Consider the following 23,627-nt stretch of genomic DNA (forward strand, 5'->3'; position numbering starts at 1 on the left):
GCGAGTGCCGGCAGGAGCTCCCTGCACCACCCAGCCGGGGGGGCAAAGTCCTCTCCTTCCCAGGTTAATTACACAGGGTAATTGCTGCCTCTGGGCTCGCTTTATTAAGCACCTGCTTTAATATTTCACCGAGTCTCCGTACTTGGTGATCCTTCGTGCGTCCCTGCCATGGGGCTGACCCCCAGCGCCCTCCGCGTGGGCTCTCACGTGCCAGCCTCAACACCACTCACCCCTCCCGGAGGAGCCAGGCCCTGCCAGCCGTGCTGCCATCAGCACCAGCTGCCCCACCAGACCCTGCCATCCCTGGTGTGGTGGTGGCACACGTGCCAGGGACACCTGTGCCATCCCGACTGGAAACAACCTCCCCGCTGCTGGCAGGAAAACACATTTCATCAGCGGCGATGGCAGCAGCGGCAGCAGCAGCGCTGCACAAGTGCAGCGTCAAACAGGCTGGGGTGGTTTTGCCGGGGTGTGGTGGTGGCACCCAGCTGAGTGCTCAGTGCTCAAGGGAATGTTGGGAATGCCGGCGAGGTAGAGGAGGTGGAGGAGGAGGGATGCAACAGCATATCCGCAGGCTCTCCCTCAGGAATCTGCTCACTTGCGGCCCTGGGCTACTAAACTCGGTGAAAACAATGGAGGTGGCCACAAGGCAGAGCCTCAGGGAACTTGGGCTCTGAACTGGGCCCAGTTAAGCTTCCTCATCCATCACTCCAGCGGGGCTTGAAAAATCCCATTGGAGAAAAGTTGTTTTCCCAGAGAGAGCATTCCCCACTGCACTGACCAAGCCGGAGGTGCTGGGGTGTGCAAGGGAGCAGGGGCAGGGATACACTGGTTTACAGGGACAGCCACAACGGGATCCATACTTATGACGGTGCTTCACAGGGGGTAGATGTGGCCATTCCCAAAACACAACGTGAATTCCCACAATCCCCTTGAGAGCTGGGGTGGATGTCCGTCCATCCATCCACCCATCCACCCACCCATCCATCCTTCCATCCATCCCTTCCAGAGCTCCTCACACATGCTCTCAGGGTGCCATTCCTGTGGGATGCCTCAGGACAGGTTGTAGATGCCATGGTGTTCTCTGTCATGGCAGTCAGAGTGTTCCATGGATGCTCCCACCACCAAGTCCGGTGCGGTGGGGTTGGACCAGCAGCACCGTTTGCCGGCCCTGTCTGTTCCCCAACTTTCCCCCAAAAGGCTGGTGTGTGGTCAGGGTGACCTTGGTGGACCTTCCCTTGAAGACAGCACCTGGCCTGGTTCCTGTGCCCATTGCTCAACGCCGAGGGTGCCTCCCAGCCGTGCCGTGCCGTGAGGAAACACCGGCGATAGCCCCATTACCTTTTGACCTACTTGAGCTCTTCCGTACCCGCTCTGCTAATTACAGCTCAACTTCTGCAGGGGAAGCGGGGCTGGTTTGACCACAGCCACCTCCCACACCCTTCCTGGGGCTGCTCATGCCGGTCCCCAGGAGGGGGGACACGCATCTTCCCAGTGCTCCCCTTGCCCTAGGCTGTTCCTCCAGCTCCTGGAGCCTCCCATGACTAACAGGTTTTGAGATAATTGTTCCACTCCCTAATCTGATCTGCAGAAGATTCACCACATTGTTTTCAAAGTGCCATGAGCCATTTCCAGGGGCTCTAAGCCCATGAGGGTTGTGATTCATCCACATGCTGCTCCCACAGGTACTTAATCTTCTCCAAAACAGCAAGTCCTTCTTCCAGGGCTATTATCTCCTCGGGAAACACCACCCAGGCAATCGAGAGCCTAACAGGGCACTTTTGTCTATTTGGTGCTGATGGAGGTTTGTGCCAGTGCTTGTTTCCTCACACAGGCCACGAGGTATAGTCCTTCCTGGGGAACAGTTGTCTCAGGAGAGGGGACCATGGGGCTGGAACCCCCTTGGATGTCTCTTGTGGGCCGGGTACCTACCATGGACCATCAAACCCACAGGGAAGGGGATGTGCCTTGCTGGTTGTAGCACACAGGGCTCCTTCTGTCCCACACCATGTCCTCCACCAGCCTTTGGATGGACGTGGGTTCGTCCTTCTTCACGCTGAAGATTTGGGATGCTGGAGCCCATTGGCATCAGGGGCCAGAGACAGTTGAGGGGTGACAGAGTCTGTTGCACTGCCTGGAATTAACTCTCATTTCGACCCAGAGCGTCTTGCAGAGGACAGTGATTGATTACTCCTGGCACCAAATATTTGTGTCCTACCCCTGAACTTGGGCAGTTCTACTGGTTCTGGTTGAACTTTGCTGCTGCAGTGGGAACTCTGTTGTCGTGGCTTTCTTCTCTGGGGAGTGCAGATCCATGGGTGGCTGTGATTCAGCTAAGCCAGGCTCAGCTCCAGGAAACCTTTGCTGCACCCAACAATATCCCTGTGTTCCTTTCCCAAACCCAGGGCATGGAAATGGAATCTAACAAAGCCCAGCCTGGAGGCACTTCCCATGGCATGACCAACCACAGCTGCCCCTGGACCCACCTTAGCTTCTTGTTTGGGGATCTTCTCCCCCTTCTTCCCAGCACTTTCCATTTCTTGTTTCCAGCTTCCTTGACCAAGGACTTTTTTGGGGCTTTCCTTATGTTTTGAAGCTGTAAACCAAAGGTTGGTGCCCATCATCTGGTGGCACTGCTTGCCCTGCATCTGATGCCACGTTGGTGGGATCAGCCTGAGCCCCAGGCTTTCATCCTCCATCTGTGGGGCACCTTCCACACACCTCAGCTGGCTGATGGGCACAGCCCAAACCTCTCCCCAGAGCCTGGGCAGGCCCTCCCTGCTCCCAGGGTGCTGTGGCTGGAGCAGCAAGTTTGGGGAGTAGCAGGGCTGCCAAGCACTGCCAAGCACTGACCCTGGGGCTGGCTCTTTCCAACCCCCCTCGTCCTCGGAACATTCCTGCCCCTGACTTGTTTTTTCAGGTTGTGCAGGATCCCCAGGTATTTACAAAACACGTCTCCGCTTCCAGCTGCATTCACAGCTCTGGGAGGGGCTTCACCTTCTGCCCCGGTGGGGACCCTGTGTCACCGTGCCCACACACCCTGTGTCACCGTGCCCACACACCTTGGTGACCCCTTTGCCATCTGGGCTCTCTGCACCACGGTTCCCAAACCAGAGCTGCTTTTGGGCTGCAGGGACCTTGTTCCTCTGGTGTGGCTTTGCTGCACTGGTCACATTCCGAAGTGGTTCCAGCTCCACTAATGCCTGGTGCCCTCCTGAGGCCTGTGTGGTACCCATGCCAGGTTTGCTTTGCCAGCCCAGCATCACCTTCCCATCTCCCATCTCTTCCATGCCCATGACAGGGTCTCTACCTGGACACTGGGGTGGTGGGGACAAGGGAAAAGTGGCTCCCCCTTGGCCACAGGACAGATGCCACTCTCCAAGTGACATCCTGCTCCCTCTGCCCCCAGGGAGGAGGGCAGTAGGGCACAGCAGCTGTGACCTGGTTCCCATCCCACGCCTCCATCCTGCTGGGGAAGGTGGTTGCAGAAGGGAGTTTGTCCAGCCTGGAGTTGCTTAAGAGGGTTGGGACCAGGAAGCAGAGGATTCCTCCAGCTGAGGCAGGAGGAGGAATTTGCAGGGTGGTAGATGCTGCTGGAAGGTGGCCAGGGCGCCCCAGTGTTCGCTAGAAATGTTCTGGATGGTTCTGACCTGGGAACAGAGGTGAGGCTGGGCTATTCCTGCTGGGAATTGTGCTCCTCACACAAGATGGTGGGGATTTGTGGCAGCCAAGAGGCCAGGACCGCAGGCAGCCCCCCACCCTGAGCTTGGGGGTGGCACTGGGGACGTGCCCACGTAGCATGAGGCTCCAGCTGAGCTTGGGGTGTGCCAGCAAACAGGACTCTGCACTGGGACAGTCCCATGGGAAGGATGGGATGGACAGGGGACATCTTCCATCCCAGTAAGGGTGGGAGCTACAGAAGAGGGTAAAGGCAACAGCAAGTGGAGCCGGGCTCGTCCTCGCTGTCCCCTGCTCCTCCCCACCGCCTGGCAGGGGGTCAGGGCGGGATGGGGGCCAGGGACAAGCACAGGGGACAGGAGCCTGTCCTCGCCAGCCAGACAAACAGCCAGGACCAAGGACGCGGCTGTCACTCCACGGGGCACATGAAAGAGGCAGGGTGTCTGGAGGGGGACGGGGAGCAGGGTGCAGCCCCCCGGGTGCCAGGCAGGGGAGGGGAACAGCGAACTGAAGGCCAGCGGGGAGCGCCTGCACGGGCAGAGCGGCGGGACCCGGAACGCGTCTCGGGTGGCCTTGCCGTGCGCGTGGCCGCCGTGCCCCCTCGTGGCAGCAGGACACAGCTCGTGGCCCTGGGAGCCACGCGGGGAGGTGGACGGAGGGATGCGAGGAGGTGCTGGTAGCCGCGGGGTCACCTCCTCCCCCCCGGAGGAGTCAGCCGGGGGTGCAGCTCCCCAGCCCCGGCTCTGCTTGATCTACCTGAGCCCACCTGTGCCCTCAGGTCCCCACCGAGCCTCGTGTCACTGCCTGGGCTCGCAGAGGTCTCTCCGGCATCCATCCACCCCCTCTCCTTCCCGGGGGGGTGGGGGGCCGCCCCTGCCTGTTGTATTTTTGGCACAAGCCACTCGTGCCGCGGCCAAGCCAAGCACTTCAGGCGCCGCTCAAGGGCAGCGTGTGCCCAGGGCTGGGCTGGGAATCCTGGAAACATCACCAAGGCTGGGGGGAAAAAAAAAAAAAAAAGTGGAAAAACCCAAGTGGGTTGGCAGAGGCCTTGGCTGAGCACAGAGCTGCCCCAAGTGCCACCAAAAAACCCAGAGTGTGTGGGGGGACATGTTCCCCAGCACCCTCAGTTGCCCCCAGGAAGGCCCTTGTGAGCAGCAGTCCTGGGATTGTCACGTGTAATGTCACTTCTTCAGGTACCTGGGGCAGGTGCAGGCGTTCAGGAAGATGCTTTCCCATCCCTTTCTGCTTCCTGCTGTGGCTCAGCGTTGCCCATTATAACCTCTTTGTTCTCTCTTTGCAGCCCCAAGTCAAGCACCCAGAGGGCAGGAGAGCCAAATGACATCTTGGGGCACGTCTGGGACATCTGCAGCTCTTAGTGTTATTCCCAGAGCCACCCAGGAACATCTCAGACACGCCACAGGCTGGGGCAGGCTGGTGCTGCCCAGCACCTCCGAGGCCACAGGCATGTCCAGCCTCGTGGGAGAGGGACAACCCCGGGCAGAGATAGCCAGGAGGGAAGAGCTGCCCTGCCTGGTGGAGTTTTTCTTCATTCCTTGAAAGCCACAGAGACCTGCTGTGCGGGATTCAGGGCTGGAGGCAGCGCCAGGGCAGTGCTGAGCAGGAGCTGCCGTGATGGATGACACAAAACCATTCCCAAACGCCTCTGCCATGGGGTGAGAGTGCCCAGAGCACAGGGAGATGCTCAGAAACGGTGTGGACCTGTGGGGAGCATCGCAGCCAGCACCCGGTGTGGGGTTTAATCTGTTAAGGAGCTATGCTGGGACAGGAGGTGGCAGGGACATCTCCCAGTCCCCCATGGGGACAGATGGATGCTGCCCTGGCTGCATTTACAGCACCAGGCAGCCTGTCTCTGCCGAGCACAGGGAATGTTTCCCAGGCTTGCAACGTGGCCACTGTGCCCGGGGCCTGCTCCTGGAGGGGAACAACCACCCTGCCCCTTACCCAGGTCTGGGTCTGCCTAAATCCCCCAGGAGAGGTTTGTAAGGGAGAGGGGAGGTGAGAGATGATTTTACTGTGCCTTGGCCTTGCGCTCGAGCCGCTGCTCCTGCCCTTGAGCGTGCAGCCTTGAGCCTGGCAGCAGTCCTTGCTGCTCCTGGAAGGGTTCCCCAGCTGTCCCTGCACAGAGGGACAGCGGTGCCTGCAAGCCCTGGGGCTGGCTGAGTGCTTGCAGGGTTGAGGAGGCAGGAGAAGGGATGCTGGCTTGTCCAGGGGGCAGTACCACATCCTTCTGGGCTCTCAGGTACAGGGACAAGGGACGCTGGCAGCATGTCAGATCATTTTATTGCCACAGCGGCCACGGGCCAGACCCAGGTCCCAGGGGCGTCTGGGTCCAGCCCCTTGACCCCTCTAATACTGCTGAGAAGATGAACCCTGAGCCTCCAAGCACGAGTGCTGAGCATCCTCCACCCCAGTCACCGCAGAGCAGCTCTGGGGCATCACCACCATCCTGCTGCCTGCACCTCTGCGAGCGGGAGGCCGGGAGGGAAAAGTGAGGCGAGACCAAAGGTGTGGGGTGTGCCAGTCCTGGAGAGTGCCCCAGGGGCTGCCACCACGTCCTGCCCTGGGGCTGCTGGCGCTGGGGAGCAGCAGGAGCCCTCTCGGCCCCCCTCAGACGTCCATGCCGGGCGCCCGCCCCAGGCCCAGCGCCTGCACCAGCTCATCGCTGAGCCCGCTCTTCAGCGTCCGCCGCACTGCGGGGGGAGGACAGCGTGGCACGGGTGGCACTGGGGGACAGGGCCCCTGTGCACTGGGTGCCTGCACAGACAGGGTGGCCCTGGCATGCTGGGGAGAGCGGCAGTGGGGTGCAGTGGCATGGATTGGTCTCTCTACACCCTGCTGTGGCCCGGTAGGCTCAGCGTGACAGGTCACTGGTGGCCCGTGGGGAAGGAGCCAGGCAGGGTGTGGGAAGAAGGAGACAGAAATTGGACAAGTCATGGGGACAGAGCACAGAGACTGGGCAGAGCATGGGAAGAGAGATATAAAGATGGGACAGGGCACGGGGACAGGGACAAAGAGATGGGAGATGGACAGGGACACAGAGGTGGGAAAAAGCATCTGGGCAAGGACAGTAAGGTGGGACAGGGACATGGAGATGGGACAGAGTACAGGGTGCATGGGGACAGTGGTGGAACTTACAGGACTTCCTATTGCCACGGGACCTCCTGCGCTCCCTGTTGGTGCAGGGCCGGGGGTTGGCGTTGTGGGTCACGGATTTCACCAGCCGGTCCATGATTTCATCCGAAGCGTCGTCTGGGGAGCTGGGAACATCCTCCTGGGCTGAGGAGCCCTGGGTTGGGGTGGAATGCCCTGTTCCTGCACGGGGGCAGTGAGGATGGAGGCATCAGCCGTGCCCAGCCAGCCGGGCACGCCTCGAATGCATTTGCCATCCCGCTCCTACCCTGGCTGGCCCGGCTGCGGCGGGCAGGGATATCCACGGGCGAGGTCAGCACGCTCTTCATGCTCTCGTGCCCCGCCTCCATCTGCTCCTTGGGGCTGCTGGACACCACGGCGGGCGGCAAAACGGCCTCGGCGATGCCGGAGAACTTCTCGGTCTGCGGCGGGAGCAGAGCTGGGTGTCAGGGACGCCGTGGGTGGGTCATCCCCCGCTGCCCAGCGCGCCCCGTACCTCGGTGATGAGCCGCCCCCGGGTCTTGCTGCGCTCGCGGTGGGCGGCGCGTTTCTTGAGCTGCTGCAGGACGCGCTCGCGGCAGGTGCGGTACTCCAGCGCGAACTCCCGCAGCAGTTTGCAGATGGGCGTCACCTTCACCTCCCGCGCCGCGCTCGCCGGGTACCCCAGGTACAGCAGGAAGGAGTGGAACCTGCGGGAACGCCGGTCGTGGCGGGCCACCGGCAGGACCGCGGGGCTCCCGCCGTGCCCCCGGGCGCCTCAGGCCACCCACCTGTTGAGCACGCGCCTGTGCACCACCTTCAAGACCACGATGCGCTGGGTGCTGTCCTTGAGGAACTCCGTCAGCTTGGCCTTCAGCGCCGGCTTGGTCTCGTGCTTGGCGATCACCTTCAGGTTGTCCCAGGAGGCCCTGCACCTCCGCTCCAGCTGCACCAGGCTGTTGGCCAGCTCTTCAAAGTCAATCTGCAAGGGTGAGACGTCAGCCCTCGGCCGCGCTGGTGGAGCTGGGCAGCCACGGGATCCATGGCCTCTCCTTGCCCCCGGGTGTCACCCGCCTTGCCTCACCTTGGCGGAGCGGGTGATGGAGGCAATCTCTGAGTAGAGATCAGTGGTTTCTGGGAACTGCTCTACCACCATCTGGCAGAGATGGTAGAGCAGGGACTGCCGGTGCACTGTGTCCTTCACTTCCGAGACCTTCTCCAGGTAGCCCAGTTCAAAGCCTCTGCTCTGAAAGGCAAGGGACTCAGCAGGGACTCTCCATCCCTTCTCCAGCAGAACTCTGTAGACCCACTGGGTCCCCACCAGCACCACCCAGCCTCAGGCACCGTCCCAGGCTCCCCATGGTCCCTCCTGGGTATATCCACGCACCATGGCTGGTCCTCACCCTGCTCCTCACCTGGGAACCATTCAAGAAGTTGCCCATGGCCAGCAGCGTGGCCAGGATGCACTTGAAGGTGTGATTTCTGGCCAGCTGCTCCATGCCCACCTTCAGGTCAAAGAGGGGCTCTGCAATCTCCTGGGTGAGGAGAGAGGCAGATGAGACCCCTTGGCCACCCCCTCCCTTGGGAACTTCAACATCCACATTCACGTGGGGACATGGCTGGTCCCCACCAGGAACCCTTCCAACCTCAGCCCTGAGAAGTGCTGGGGTGGGAGGGCAGAGGAGATGGGGGACACAGCTCTCTACCTGCTCCAGGCTCTCATAGTCCAGCTTGAAGGCCCAGAGCTGGAGTCTGGCCGTGAGGTCACTGATGGAAGACAGGGCGAGCAGGAACTGCTCTGCAGAGCCCAAGGGCACGTCAGGGTTGGCCAACTGGGCCTCCTGGATCTTCTGCTTCTCCTCCTCAGTCGGGACCATGGTCAGGATTTTCTAGGGCAGGGAAAGAGGGACATGTCAGACTCCAAACACGTCATCATGGGATGTGTCACCCCAGGCATCACAGCATGGAGGTTTCCTGGCCAGAGAAATGACCTGTATGAGGACCTTAGAGGGGCTGAGCTGCTCTTGGGCTCACCTCAATCCCTTCCTTATTGACTGCAAACTCGTCGAAGTTGAGCACAGCAGTCTTGATGATGTGGACGGGTGGCAGCACTGTGAGGCCAATGTTGATGGCGTTGCTCCTCTTGGGGTCCAGCACCACCACGACCTTCTTCCCATCAATGGCTTTCTGCAAAGAGGACAGGATGGGTGGGGATAGGCAGGCAAAGGGCTCGTGAGCTCATCCTGGACACGGGGAGTCGATCACGGACCCCATGGTGAGCCAAACCTGTGCACTGCCCATCACCGTCCCCGCCGAGCCTCCGGGCTGCCAGTACCCATCCTTGGCATAGGGTAAGGGTGACGGTGCATGCTGAGGGTCCCCACAGGAACCAACAGCCTTCCTCCCACCCCTGAAGTCCCCTTGGCCGGTGGGTGCCCGCTGGTACCTTTGAAGCCGGCACTTCCTTTGACCGTGACTCAAAGAGATGCTCCAGTTTCGCAGCATTGATCTCGACATTCTGCAGGGATGCCCACAGTGTGCCCTGGCCAAACCTGCCTGGCCCTACAGTGCCATCCAGCTGCTTCAGCTCCTTCCAGAAGAGCTTCACTGTCCTCTTCTTCTTGGCCTGGGAGGGGCCATCTGTAGCTGAGAGGCCTGGCAGCCCTGGTGGGGGCGGGCAGCCAGGGGCTGCAGGAGGTGGAGGTGGTGGGCAACCAGGGATGGCAGGAGGTGGAGGAGGTGGTGGTGGGCAACCTGGAGCTGCAGGAGGTGGAGGTGGAGGTGGGGGACAACCAGGGATGCCAGGAGGTGGAGGTGGAGGTGGTGGGCAACCAGGGATGCCAGGAGGTGGAGGGGGAACCATCAGTGTTCCAGCGCTCGTTGCTGTAATGCCAGAATGGAGGAAGGAGCCGTTGGCCATTGGCCCCGTGTCCAGGATGTCAAAATCTTCTTCCTCCCCCAGATCAGTGAAGTCCAGGTCCTTGATCTTCAGCTGCACGGGGTTGGCCTCCAGGCGCTCCCACGTCAGCTCCACGTCCTTCTTGATGGGCATCATCCCGGTGTTCTCCAGCTTCTGCGTGTGGGTCTCGGCATCTATGCTGGACATGGCACGTACCAGCTTGGCATGGGCGCTGGCCACTGGCCCGTCTGGAGCCCTGCCACGCCAGGCACCCTCCTGCTCCTGGCTGCTACCTCCCTTGGCATCCAGCTCTGCCTCACCCTGGCTCCGGGGGGATGGTGGCATCTCGGGGAACACCTTCTCCCTCCCCGGCTCTGAGGAGCCCTTGGCATAGAGCATGTCCAGCATGAACTTGGTGTCTGAGGAGATGGCGCTGCAGGAATCGGTGGCGTCAGACCGAGCCAGGCGAGACCCTGCAGGGAGAGAGGGAGAAGCTGGGACAACACGCTCGGAGGGGGCAGGTGGGGCTGAGCTCAGTGTGGGATGGGGGTCCTGCTCCCTGGTGGGATGTGCTCGGATACCAGTGTTCTGAGCAAGGAGGCAACACCAGCTCCTCCATGGCCCTGGCTATCACAGCCATGGGATGGGGACAGAGGGGCCACCAAGCCCTGACCCAGAGCCCCTGATGAGCTGGGGACACACACCCTGGCAGCACTTACTGATGCTGGGTGGCTCCATCCCGGAATCAGAGGCTCCGCTGTCTCCCTCCCATGCAGGAGCAGTGGGATGCTCCAGTGCAGCATCACTGAGGATGTCAAGCCGCCCCTTGGCCATGGAAGAGATCTTCTCCTTCTGGGCTGCAGCCAGGTTCTCCAAAAAGCGAGCTCTGCAAGACAGGGGTGGATGTTGGCTGGGAGCCAGGCAGGGATGGGGACAATGGGGACAACGGGCACACCACGCCACGCCACACTGCACAGCCAGCCCTGCAGCACAGAAACCCCCTGCACTGGCACAGCATTCAACCTCCTCTGAGCCCTGCAGAGGGACAGGTGATGCCCCCAGGGCTCGGGGACAAGGCTCCATGGGACCCAAAGGCTTGTGCCATCGGGGTGCCACTGTCACCAGTCGGTCCTGCTGCCCACTGCAACCCTCATCCAAAAGCTGCAAAACCCAGGAGGGCACCCAGGTAGAGACTCGAGGGGACCCTCCTGCTCCTCATGCCCTGCATGGCCGGAGCCCAGACACCTCCAGCCGGGCACTGCCCGAGGAAGCGCATGCCTGGAGACACACGCATGCCTCTACTTACTCAAACTTCCTCAAAATAGGCTTGTCCCCATGCAAGGAGGGGGCATCCTCCCGCCTGAGGGAAAACAGGGGTTAGCCCCCGCTGCCAGCAGCCCCACGGGGCTCTTGTGTCCTGCACTCACCCTCCTGGCAGCCCTGCCATCACCCTGTGGCCCCAGGGTTCACGGGGAGCTGGGAGAGCCCTGGCAAACCCCCTCCTGCCCAGGTATCTCGGGGCACTGGGTGCTGGTGAGACGGGAAACCATCTCACCCAACTGGCCAGGACACCTGGAGAGGGCTGTGCCACCCCCAGCAGGGACACCTCACCCCAAAGCGGGGATCAGAGGGTGCCATCGTCCTGTGGGGGATGCTGGTGATGGGGGAAGTGGGAGGGGGGCAGAGACGTGGGTGCAAGTGCCCGCTCCCCCCGGAGCATCGTGGGATGGGACGAGGGAGAATTAATAGGACAAGGGAGAATTAGTAGGAGAAGGGAGAATGCCTTTAAACTGAGAGTAGGTTTAAATTGGATATGAGGAAGAAATTCTACCCTGAGTGGGTGGCGAGGCCCTGGCACGGGTTGCCCAGAGAAGCTGTGGCTGCCCCATCCCTGGAAGTGTCCAAGGCCAGGTTGGATGGGGCTTTGAGCAACCTGGGCTAGTGGAAGGTGCCCCTGCCCAGGGCAGGGTGGTTAGGTGATCTTTAAGGTCCCTTCCAACCCAAACCATTCCAGGATGCAGTGAGTCTGTGACATGCTGGGAGGGAGCACGCGGGTGCAGAGCCCAGGCACTTACCAGACAGGGGCAGTTTGGCGCAGCCTGCAAAAGGAAAGATAGAAAGAGTGGGCAGAGGAGAGGGCAAGCGTGGGCAGAGAGCAGAATAAGGAGGAGCTGGAGCAGAGCTGTGAGTGCCCAAAGGATGCCCCTGACCAGACCCTCTGACACCTACTGCCCCATCACGTGTCTCTCCAGCCCCAGGGCCCTCCCAGACTCTGTTTCTCCTGGGAAAGGCAGAGTGTGCCCCGGGATAGGCACACCTCATGCTCCTGGGAACCCATCTTGCCCCCCCAGGGGACCCCCAGGCCCCCAGCCCCTGCTGGCTCCTTACTTGTAAACGCTGCGCTCTCCTGGGCCCGGGGGCTGCTCCTTCTCGGCCGGGGGGGACGCCAGGGCCAGCCGCACGCTGGACGCACTGTTGTAGATGCTGGGGGGACAGGGTCTGGAACAAGAGGTGACAGGGACTGAGAGCAAGTCCCCCTCCACCCTGGCACTGGCATGGATCCCACTGCTGCTTATGCTGCATCCCAGTGTCTTCACCATTCCAGGAGCATCCCCACCATGGACCACCTCCAGCTACACTTACTCTGCCAGGCTGCTCGGTGAGGGGATATGTGGGGTGTCCTCAGCTGGGGGCTCCTTTGGAGTGCCAGGGGACTCCAGAAGCGACTGGGCATCAGCACTGGGCTCTGGGCAGCCGCCCTGGGACCGCCACCCGCGCCGGCCCTCGTCTGTCCTCCTCCTCTCCTTGCGTCCCCCCGAGGGTGGCTCTTCCACTTCGTCCTCCAGCTTGAGAGCACTCTGTGGAGGGACAGGGGGACATGGCACTGGGCACAGCAGCACCCTTGCCACCCCATGCCCACACCCCCTGCTGACACTGGACGTGGCAGGTGGCCAGACCCCGCAGGTGCCCCCCGCTCACTTCATAGAGCGTGAACTGCTGCTTCAGGTCGAGGTCGGTGCCCTTGCTGCCCAGGTACTCCTGCACCACCTGCTCCATGCCCTGCTGCTCCAGGCAGTCGGTCACGTCGTAGAAGGTGTCCTGGTCCGGGAGGGCTGCCAGCGTCTGAGCAGGACCAGAGGGATGCTGCTGGGACTGGGGTCACCCACCCCGACCCCCACCAGCCTGGCACCCCGGGGGACGCCCGCCCAGACCTTGTTGATCAGCGTCATGGTGAACACCAGCAGCTCCGTGTCAGCCCCGTGGCGTTGCTTCAGGATGGCCATCAGGTTGGACCACGGACAGGCACCTGGGAAAAGCGGCGGGCGCGGGTGACACGCGGGCCAGGAGGGGACACCGTCCCCCCCGGCTGGGGCTGCACCCACCTCTCGCCCGGTCCACGGCATTGACGGCGCGGATGAGGAGCAAGGCATTGGGCTCCGTGTACTCCACGAACACCAGGAGCAGCTTCAGTGCCATCTTCACCACCAGGCGAAACTGGGACAAGGGATGGCAGCTGGGACAGCAGCAGTGGCTGTGCCCACGCCCCAGGACTGGGGGTTCGGTCACGGGGCCAGGGACCTGCAGCTGTGATGCTGATGGCCAAAGGGCACTGGCTCCAGGCCTGGAGCACCTAACCCAAGCTCTGTGCCTGGGAACATGGTCACATCAGGATGGGGAGCTCTGCAGGCCACAGGTGACCTCCAGATGGGTGGGAGCAGGACCCCACACAAGCAAAGGTAGCAGGGCAATGAGCAGAAAAGGAGCACACCCCCCGAGGGATGATGCAAGGGGACAGCCACAGGCAGGACAGGGGGTGCAGCGGGGGGCACAGGTCTGTTCCAGGAGGAACAGACACTTACTGGGCTTCCCGACAGCGTGTACAGCCACTGGATGGTCTCGTTGTGGTTGATGACACCCTGCATCCCGTCCACAAAGAGCATGATCTGGCTCAAGGCTGCAAGGCAGAGAGAGGGCAGGCTGATGGCATGGCAGGCAGGGGTTGGGCATTGCCATCCCTGCACAGCATTGCCGTGGCAATGCCTGGCAGCTGTGAAGACAAAGCCCTGGCAAACTTGCTGGCTCTCTCCCCTGAGTGCCAGCCCCTCCTCCCTGGGGATGAGCATAGAATCCTGGAATGGTTTGGGTTGGAAGGGACCTTAAAGACCATCTCATTCCAACCCCTGTGCCATCAGCAGGGACACCTTCCATTAGACCAAGCTGCATCAAAGCCCCATCCAATCCAGCCTTGAACACTTCCAGGGATGAAGCCTTCCCAGCTTCTTTAGGCAGCCCTGGGCTCCAGAGGTGCCCTGGGCCCAGATACCAACCCCGCAGGATGTAATTCTGGTAGTTCTGGTCGGCCTCTGCCCCCACTTTGATCAGGCACGTCAACCCATCCAGGTTCACGAACTCGGGCACCAGGTCCTTGTCCTCCTGGGGGTTGAAGGGCAGGTGTTACCCCAGTGTGGGGTGGGCAGCCAGCCCTGGGGGAGGTCCTTGTCCCCCCCCACTGGCATCACAGTACCTGAAAGAGCTGCTTCAGGGAGAAGAGGGATCGCCGCAGCTCCGGCCCCTGCGAGTTGTACAGCTTCTCTGGGAGGAGAGGAGAGGAGAGATGTGGCCTGAGGGCCTGACCCCACAGGGGCTCACTGTTGTACCAGGGCTCCCAAATGCCCCCAGCTTCACGGGAAAGCCCCACATCCTGACTCAACCCCTGTGCCATCACCCCAGGACGCCGGCATTGCCCCCAACCGTGGGACACTGGGTGGAAGCAGCTGCTGCTCCACAACCACACATTTCAGCCCTGCCACTTTCCTATTTCCTTTTTCTTTCTTCTGGCCAGCAATGACACAAATATCCCCTCTGGTTTCCTGTGCACAACCTAAACAGGAACTCTGGCAGAAGCCTGAGCTACTTTTAGCTGTCCCTCCCCAGGCATAGCTGTGCCATCGTCCCAGAGCCTTGGGAAAAACTGCAGGATGGGGTTGGGAAGGATGGCAGGGTGACACTGGCTGCTTGGGGACAGGCAGGACTGTCTCTGGGCTGGAGACTCTGTGCTTATAGGGATGGTTCCTGCAGGCAGGAGCCGGCACTGACCAGCTGGGGCAATGGGAAGCTGGAAAGCCCCACGAGGATACCAAAACCATCGTGAGTCAGCACTTCCCACATGCAAAAACCGAGTTAGCCAAGCATCCCAACTTATTTGGGTCAGGCTCAGAGCTGTAACAAGCCAAAACCAAGATGTCCAAGGAGGCCTCCAGACATGCCCTGTAAAACACAGTGTCCCAGCAGCCTCCTGCACTCTCCTGTCAGCTTGTCAGAGCTGCTGAGAGGGAAAGGCAGAGCAGCCAGGAGGGAAAGCAGAAGAGCCCAGAGCTCAACCAGAGCCTGGAACTGCTGGTAAAGAGCATGGCCGTGACCCCGACCCCAGGCTTCCTGTCCTTTCCCTGTGCATGGCCCAGCCTTGCACAACCAGCTGATGCCCATCTGGGCACACCACGGCTCTCTCTGCTCAGTGCTCGTTTTCCCCCTGCTAAACATTCAAAAAAGGCTCGAGGCTCCCGAATATTTTGCAGGACCTCGGAGCAGGCTGCCCGAAACCATGGCAGCACTTTCTGCTGCGCAAGAGCCGCTTGTTTGTCTCCTGCAGGGCTATATTTAGAGCTTGCCTGAATGACCCAGAGTAACGGCAGTGGGTGGTGGGCTCCCAGCCCAGGAGGCAGAAGTCCTGAGCTCTGAGGATGGAGGGCATTAACCCAGCAGGCCTCCCCAGTGGGGACCACGTGCCCTGGTCTTTGGGAGGGTTTATGGGGCGGGAGCAGCCCTGGGCTGTATCGCTCCCTCTCTCCATCACCAACAGCCTGGCCAAATCTCAGCACAGAGGCCAAGCCACACCACGCAGGGTGGACGAGCCCCTGGACACACCAGCCTGGAGGAGGGGGCAGCCCCAGCTCACCGATGATGGCGTGGACTCGGACGGAGAGCTGCGTGCGCAGGATCAGGGTGGGCCGTCTGCCCTTCCTGGGGTGGAGGAGAACACGGGGTGAGCACCTGCAGTGGGACCACCACAGCCCCCTGGCCCCTGGGGGTCATGCACACACCCGTGTCCTGTCCCCAGAGGGCTCGGGCACCCCACGTGCCTCACCTGACCTCCTCGTAGAAACCCTCCAGGTCATCCTTCTGCTCCAGCAGGGACAAGTCGAGGTCCAGGTAGTGTCCAGAGGGCGAGACCTGCAGCGTGCAGTCCTCCAGCTGGGGATGCAGACAGACAGACAGGATGAGCCTCTGGGCCCACCACGGGCTTTCCTGGTCCCCAGGGCATTCCCAGGTCACCCTCCCACCTGCACCAAACCCAGGAGGCAGACACATCTTGGAGCAGGGTGGCAGGTCCCACCTGTCCCCAAGCGTTGGCCATGCAGGGAGATGCCCCAGCACCCTTCACCCCAGCCTGGGAACTGAGGAGAAACATGGAAAGCCTGAGCGAAGGTGGTCCCTGCAGGAGCTGCAGGGCTCCTTGGCAATCCTTTAGGTGGGATCAGCAAGAGGCTGATCTGCTCCCTGGGGCTCCCCTTAGTCAGCAGGGGCGTGACTGGGGCAGGATCCACGCCCTTCCAGGGCTGAGGAATCGCCTCTGCCTGCGGGAACTGAGTCTGCCAAGGCACCCAGCCCAGCCAGGGACACCCCAAACCAGGGCAAGCCCCACAGAGATGTCCCCTGGCTGACACACCCTCTGACTCAGCCCAAAGCCACGTGGCATCTTCCACTGGGATGGGGAAAAGAAGGCAAGGCTGGAGCGAGGGCATCTTCCCAGAAAGTCCATTTACAGCACCCACGGCACGCCCCTGCCAGCGGGCACGGCACCCACAGAGCCCCTGAGCCCCCTGGGAGCCAGCAGCACCCCACAGCACCCAGGCAGGTCTCCTGGGACAGGGCAATTTGCCCTCAGTGGGTGAGTAGGAGCAGAGGGAGGGCAGTGCCAGCACTTTGCCTCCCCAGCACATCTCGACCTGTTCCTAAAGCATTTGCAAAGACCTGCAGAGCAGGAGCTGTCTGGGAATAAAATCCCATTATTAATGCTGTTCCTGCTGCAAAAAAAAAGAGCAAGTGACACAAACACCAGTGGGGGAGACAAGTAGGGACCCACCATCCATCCAAAAGCCCACTCAAATTTCAGCCTCAAACTGCAAAAAGCTCCAAGCACAGCCCTGAGGAGCTCAGATGGAAACAGTCACAGCTCCTTTGTCTTTCCCACCAATGCCTTTCCCCACTGTGGCCTTGGACAGCCCCAGCAGTGCTGGGTATGGCTCCTGCATCTCCCTGGGGTTTCTTTCCATGACATTCCCATCTCCTGAAGACCCGAGACTGTGCAAGAGCTCACACCTGTGAATTCAGTGCGAGTGTGACGTTAATACCAGAGGGCAAAGTGAAAATGCCATGTGCACTGAGTAACTAACGCTGACCACGCCTCGGGATAACGGGCAATTTGGCAGGGCTGATGTTTTTCAGTATCCTGCTCCACCTCCCGTGGTCACCAGCCACTCCAGCCAGCCATGGCAACGTGCACAAACACCTGCTGGCACCGGCCAGGTGCTCCTGGCTGCCCCACAGTGACCCCACTCAGGATTCGCTCGCCGGGGAAAACTTCAATTCCTTCACAGGGACAGGCTCTCCTGCATCCCTGCAGCCACCCAGGCAATCCCACATCCTCCTGAGTGTCCTTCTGGTCACCCCTGCATCCTCCCAGCCACCCTTGTATCCCTACAAACATCGTGGCATCCTCACAGGCATCCCTGAATCCTCCCGGGCACCCTCTTAGGCATCCCCGCGTCCACCCAGGCACTCCAACACAGCGAGGAGCAAATCAGCTCCAGCACAAAAGCTTTGCCTTCTCTGGGCTGCCAGTCAGCCCCAGTTAACATCCCCAGCCCCTGCAGGGGGGGTGACACGTCCCAGCTGGAGGGGGAGGCTGAGCCCCTGGGAGCCGACCCCGCGCGTTTCCCGTGTGAGTTTGGCAGCGCTTCCCGCTGGGGATGCTCCGAGCGCTGGGCCTGGGCTCGGCTGTGACCCCCCCCCTGGCAATCACCATCCCCTGGGGATGGAGACAGCCCGTCCCAGGCTCCTGCTGCCCTGCCAAAAATCATGGCCTGCCAGGCCAGGGGTCGCTCTGGTTATCGGGGCGAGGGGTTTATGCCCTGCAGGATCCGAGCTGGGGCCGCGGGGTCGTCCTGCTGGGGACGGCACGTTGGGGTCACGGGTTACTGACGGCTCCCAGGGTGGGGGGGTGGCTCTGATCCATCTGCCTCCTGCCTGGAAAGCTGTTATAAAATGAGCCAGGATTTGAGGGCAATGGGGACTTGAGGGCAAAGCAGAGCTGGGAGAGGAGAGAGTCCCACGCTCACACATCCTGGGAGTCCCAGCCATCCTGCAGCAGCGTGGATGGGCCTCACCCACCGCACTGGGGTCCTGCTGAGGACAAGATGCTGGTGCCAGCCCCGATGGGGCACAAGGATCCCATGACCCGGAAAAGGTTCCTCTGTTGAATGTCCCATCCCTGGAAGTGTTCAAGGCCAGACTGGACAGGACTTGGAGCAACACGGTCGAGTGGAAGGTCCCTGCCCACTGCAGGGGGATGGAACTAGATGATCCCTTTAAGGACCCTTCCAGGCCAACCCATTCCAGGACTCTATGGCGGGGTGATGGAGGCATCTCCACCTCCAGTATGGAAACATCCTCCACTCACAGCTGAACTCTTCCTGCCTCACAGGAAGAGTTGCACTCACAGCATCACATCTCCCTGCTCACTCCTATCATGGCATCCCTATAAGGGAATATGCTCCAAGGCCAGGCAGTGAATATCCTCTTTATCTGACAGCAAAGGAAACACTTTTACTCGCTTTCTAACACTTTCTTTTTGCGGCAACCACAATTTCCCAGCACTGCTGCAGCTCTCCTAGAAAGGCTATGGGGAAATGACAGAAAAAAATAGTCTAATTATATAATATAGTATAAACAAACATAGGCAGCAGTTGAACACAAGGCACCAGCAGGTCAGAAAGCCCTTGGCATCACCAGCCTCTGCTCACCCTCCCAAAACACACAGGGTCTGAGGGTTTATAGAGCCACGGGAGCAACCCCCACCCCACAATTCGGTTTCAGGGCTGAGAGGGGTGTCACTCCAGGGCACTCAGGTGCTGCCTCCTGCCCAGCCCTGCATGATGGACGGCAGCAAGTGGATGGGAACACTGCCACTGCCTCATCACCGGGGGCGGGCGATAACACCCAAGCCAGGAGGGATCTCTGGAGGTCACTGCGAGTTGGCCCAGAACTTCACACGTGTGTCCCTCTTGAAGGTCCTCCAGCCATTGCTCATTAACAGATCCCTCATTACTCATCAACAGGCCTGAGGCAGCGTGAGGACCCCAGTTCCAGGGAGCAGCCGGCGTCCTGGGAAAACCATGGCAGCACCAACACTTAGCTCTGAGTGTGCGACACTCAGCGCCACTGAGGACCCCATCTCATGCTTCTGTGCCTTCCAGAGGTTAAGTGGGGCAAAGACCCTCAGTAAAGCCCCCCCCGAGCCCGTTGGGAAATGGAGGGCAACGGGGCTGTGGGATGGAGCTTGTGCACTTCACCAGCAGCTCCTCTGTCGAGCACAGGAGTTCTCGGTCAGCTTATGGCACAGAGGCCAGTGAGCTGTTTGCTCTTCCCAGGTTTCCAGGGGAGGAAGAAGAAAGCAAAAACTCCAGCCTCTTGGGTTTTGCAATTGTTTGGAAAAATCCCCAGATTCGGAGGTGAGATAGTGCTGGGGGCAAGGGAGTACAGAGGCCTTTGGGGACTGAAAGGAGGCCGGCCAAAAAAACCTGCCCTGTCGAAACCTGTGGGTTCAGAAAACACCCACACCCCACACGAGCATCACCCTGGGGTACTGAAAAATGCTGGAAAGCAGGAGAAGATAGTATCAGCCTGGAGGCAAACAATGCAGCAGCAGCAAACAAAGCTGGAAGGTATTTCCAAGCACAAACACACTTTCCGGAGAACATGAAAAAGTCATCAGAGACGGGTCGTGCTCGGGGAGAGGAAGCACTGAGGGTGTCATGGGGCAGGACAGGCTGTTCAAACCTCTTGCTCATCGTCTCTAGGCTGTTCCCAGCGCAGGGTGCAGCTCTGCTGTGCCCAGGGAGGGCAGGAGCCGGCTGCTCCCCCATGGCAGCTCATCCCCTGGGTGCTTGTAGCTCAATCCCATGACGGCAATACAGGGACCCCTACTCAGCTCCCTCCCAGCTGCTTCATCCTCTTCATCGTGCTCTGCAGGTCCAGGCACGCTGCCCAGCAGGACAAACCTGGCACCAGGCATCCCCAGCTCAATTTTTTTACAGCCAGTTCCTTGGGAAAAATCCAACTGTTCATTTACTAATTTTAGGGTGGCGACTAATGGAGCCGAGCACTACCTGGCACAAAGGGCACCAGGGGAGGTTTCAGCTGGTTGTACCACGGTGACAACATCTGCACGGCTGCAGCTCTGCCTTTGGACTTAACTGGGTGCTTTGGGAGGCTGACCTCACTCCACAGGGTGTAAATCCCACTGCAGGAGGCTCCCAGTGAAGGCACCGGCTCATGCAATCCCCAGCCAGCATCCCAGTTTGTCAGGTGGGACATCCTGCAGCCCTCGCTGGCTCAGAAAACTTGGTGTGGTAAAGGCAGCATGGTTTGTAACCTGTAGAATCTACATAACTCCGGAATCTGGTTTATAAACCCAGCACAGGGTCCTACCAGCTCACCTGTGATTTCAGCAAGGGTCGTGGGGCTCTGCAAGGAAACTACAGGAAAAAAAAAACAATCCAAAGCTCGGCTTAAGGCAGAGAAGCTGAAATCCCGGGATCAACACACCTCTGCTGGGCACAGGAGCTCCCTGCAAGGCTCGTGCCCTCGGGAACTCTGCGTCCCGTCCCCTCCCCGTGGCACCATGGCAGCACGGCGATCCCGTTACAGCCAGCTCCTGCCCGGGGAGCAGAGCACACGCCTGAAACTTGAGTTTGCTCCATTCGTCATGTCCCGGGGCTGTTTGTTCCCAAACAAACCCCGTTTAGTCACCGCCTAAAAATCGCCTAAAAATGCCATGACGGCGACACGAGACGCTGCTGCTTTGCTCCAAGAAAAATTAAAGGGGGGGATAAAGGGGAGGGTTTTTTTTGGTGCACACAAAGGTCTCACAGCGATCCGCTCTCCCCTGGCAGGCCAGCAAGCTCAGTGCCAGGCACACCAAGCTGATCTCCTCCTACTGCTGTCCCATCTCTCCTCTCCGGCCCTGACTCCACACTCCCCCAGACAGGCTGGGATCCTGCCTGGGTTCCTGCCTCCCTTCCCTGCACTCCTGCCGTGCTGCAAGACAGATGCTCAGCCCTTGCCAAAGCTCTGCTGGGTCCCGTGTTCCTGAGGAGCAAAACAAGCCTGCCCCATCCTGAGAAGGATGCATCACGCCAACAGGGAAGTCTCCCCTGTCTCCTCCACTTCCCAGCCCCGTGTTACCAGCCTGAGTCAGGCCTGAGGACACAGAAGCGAGACACAATGCCTCGCTTCACCTTCGTCCTTCTGCCTTCCTCCCGGCTGGAGGAAATTGCTCAGCATGAATTTCCGCGCTGCTTTCTGGCGGCAAAGGTGCCTCGAGATCGGGGAGAGACGAGGGGCAGACGAGGGGCTGACAAGGAGCCTCTCCGGCCCCTCTGTCACCTCCCCAAGGCCCAGCTGCCCCAGTGAGTGGGAACGCTGGACGGGTCCCCGGGGTTAGGGAGCTGTCGTGGTCCCGTCGAGGTTCAGCTCTGCTCCTGGTGGCCGGCGTGGAAGTGGGATGCCGGGGTGGGAGCACCCTGCCTGGCTCTGCCCCGACCACACGGGGTTGGACGCTTGCCTTCCCCTGCCTGGGTTCCTGCCTGCTCTGAGCAAGCACAACCTCTTCCTCCCTGCCGACTCATCCGGGGCCGGCCGAGACCTGGCATCTCCCGCGGGGGCTCCGGCATCTCGCCGTGACTCACACCGGAATCGCTGCCCGGGATATACCGCCCCATCCCTCGCCTCCCCGGCCCCCTCTGGCCGGCAATCCCCCCTGCCCCCGTCCGGTACCCGCCCGGTGCTTTCCCCCGCGAGCCCCGCTCCCCCTCACCGGCAGCGGGGCCCCGAGCAGGCGGTGCAGCGCGGGCAGCTGCGCCCCGAGGGCCAGCGCCTCCTCCACGGCATAAACCGGGGCTCGCCGGGGCTCCGGGAAGCTGCCGCAGCCGAAGGGATCCGCATCCTCCAGGTACTGCACCCGGCAGGGCACCGTCGCCTCCGCCGGCTCCCCCATGGCCACGGCCCCGCCGCCGGCGCGGCCCCGAGCGCCGCCGCTCCCGGGCACGGCGGGGCGGACACGGACACGGCCCTGCCCTCTGGCCCGCCCCGTCCCGCCAGCAGAATCGCTGCTCGGCGCGCCCTCCCGCGGGCATCCCGCCGGGATGCTCCAGGGGCTGCTCCGGCAGCAGGGATGCTCCAGGCTGCGGGATGCTCCAGTCCCCGCCATGCTCCTGCCCCAGGGGTACTCCAGGCACTGGAGGGCTCCACTGGGATGATCCAGACCCCAGGATGCTCCAGGGCCTGGGGGCTGGTAGGGCTGCTTGCCCCGGGTGAACCGGAGCACGGGTGGGCGCCTGGGCTGCACCTCCCCGTGCCGGGCAGGGAGGAGCTGGCACGGGATGAGCGGCCCGGAGTCCTGGGTGCCGTGGTGCAGCTCGGGGCCTCCAAGGACTGTGTTGATGCTAACGAGGGTGTTATACATCCAAGTGTCAATGGTAACGATGGACCACGTTGTGTTAATTGCCAAGGCTATGGCAGGCTTGGAAATGAGGATGCAAAGGAGACCCAGGAGGGAAACATGGATGTGCCAGGGATGGGACGGTTGACATGAGAAGGTGTCATTGCTCTTGGAGTCAGCATTAGTCCACAACTGCCTGGGGTCCCTGAAAGGAGGCTGTGGCAAGGTGGGGGGTTGGGCTCTTCTCCCAGGTAACAAGAGACAGCACAAAGGAAAATGGTCTCGAGTTGCACCAGGGGAGGTTTGGGTTAAATATTAGGAAAAATTTCTTCATGGAAAGCATCGTCCAACCCTGGAACAGGCTGCCCAGGGCTGTGGAGGTGTTTAAAAGACGTGTAGCTGTGGCACTTGGGGACATGGTTTAGTGGTGAAACTGGCAGTGCTGGGGTAGCAGTTTGACGTGATGATCTTAGAGGGCTTTTCCCACTTAAACGATTCCAGGACTCTACGAAGCGTCTCTGGGCACACAGAGGACAATCCCACAAGGCAACGCTTGTGCAAGAACCGTTTTACTTTCTTTTTGACAGATTACCTGGGCAGTGAGGATGGTCAGATGTGATGGAGTGGTGGGCAGGGAGCTTTCCCCCTGCTCCTGGCTCCAGCCCCCCTTCCCCAGCCTGCCCAGGACATGGGGCCCTGGAGCTGGGAGCCTCCAGTAAGGGATGTGAGAGATGGGGAACCTCTTGGAGAAGGGGGAGATGGCCCAGTCACCAAGCAGGAGCTTTTAGGGACATCTGAGAGGGGCTGAGGAGGTGAGGGGGAGACAGGAATGTTGGGTGCCCCCCTGGGTGCTCAGGCAGTCTGGGGCAGGGGTGGGTGGTCTCAGCTGGGGAGGAGCTGGCTGGGAGTGGGATCAGGTGTGGGGGGAAATTGGGAATTTGGTGGATGCAGTAGGGCTGAGTGAGCGTGGGAGGACTCAGACAGAGCAAGGACACCGGGGGAGGGCACAGGAGACCAAGGCGATGCAAAGGGCACTGGGCAGGTGCCAGGGGACTGGCACGGGGTAGGGGGCAGCGTGGGGGCACCAGGAAAACGCAGGTGGCACTGGGGCAGTTGCAGGGGGAACTGAGATGGGGACAG

The 23,627-nt window shown here is 60.9% G+C and overlaps 1 protein-coding gene across 2 annotated transcripts; it reads right to left on the reverse strand.

The window, feature by feature from the left end:
• Positions 1-5,961: 5,961 nt before the first annotated feature.
• Positions 5,962-22,085, reverse strand: FHOD1 (formin homology 2 domain containing 1). Of its 2 annotated transcripts, XM_027895745.1 has the most exons (24): positions 21,864-22,085; positions 15,852-15,958; positions 15,663-15,727; positions 14,232-14,299; positions 14,035-14,140; positions 13,567-13,661; positions 13,090-13,201; positions 12,919-13,013; positions 12,686-12,829; positions 12,350-12,564; positions 12,095-12,205; positions 11,782-11,805; positions 11,013-11,066; positions 10,426-10,592; positions 9,254-10,179; positions 8,842-8,994; positions 8,514-8,696; positions 8,223-8,342; positions 7,892-8,053; positions 7,599-7,789; positions 7,325-7,517; positions 7,097-7,250; positions 6,835-7,011; positions 5,962-6,389 (listed from the first exon to the last, which is right to left on the reverse strand). In XM_027895745.1, the coding sequence occupies exons 1-24, from the start codon at positions 22,041-22,043 to the stop codon at positions 6,307-6,309; spliced, it is 3,885 nt and encodes a 1,294-aa protein (XP_027751546.1). In that variant the 5' UTR covers positions 22,044-22,085; the 3' UTR covers positions 5,962-6,306. The 2 variants fall into 2 exon arrangements, with proteins under 2 accessions (XP_027751546.1, XP_027751547.1); XM_027895746.1 differs by lacking the exons at positions 11,013-11,066; positions 11,782-11,805.
• Between the last annotated feature and the right edge of the window lie 1,542 nt (positions 22,086-23,627).

The sequence above is a fragment of the Empidonax traillii genome, unplaced genomic scaffold (genome assembly GCF_003031625.1).
Source record: "Empidonax traillii isolate 1590-97213 ecotype Southwest subspecies unplaced genomic scaffold, ASM303162v1 scaffold465:size698125, whole genome shotgun sequence".
Lineage (NCBI taxonomy): Eukaryota > Metazoa > Chordata > Aves > Passeriformes > Tyrannidae > Empidonax > Empidonax traillii.

Excerpts from the sequence above, each read along its gene's own strand:
- FHOD1 (XM_027895745.1), bottom strand. The coding sequence starts at position 22,043 with ATGGGGGAGCCGGCGGAGGCGACGGTGCCCTGCCGGGTGCAGTACCTG. Across the intron at positions 12,206-12,349 it reads TCACCGAGCAGCCTGGCAGA|ACCCTGTCCCCCCAGCATCT; the intron begins GTAAGTGTAGCT and ends CTCTTGTTCCAG. Across the intron at positions 11,067-11,781 it reads CGCCAAACTGCCCCTGTCTG|GCGGGAGGATGCCCCCTCCT; the intron begins GTAAGTGCCTGG and ends GTTTTCCCTCAG.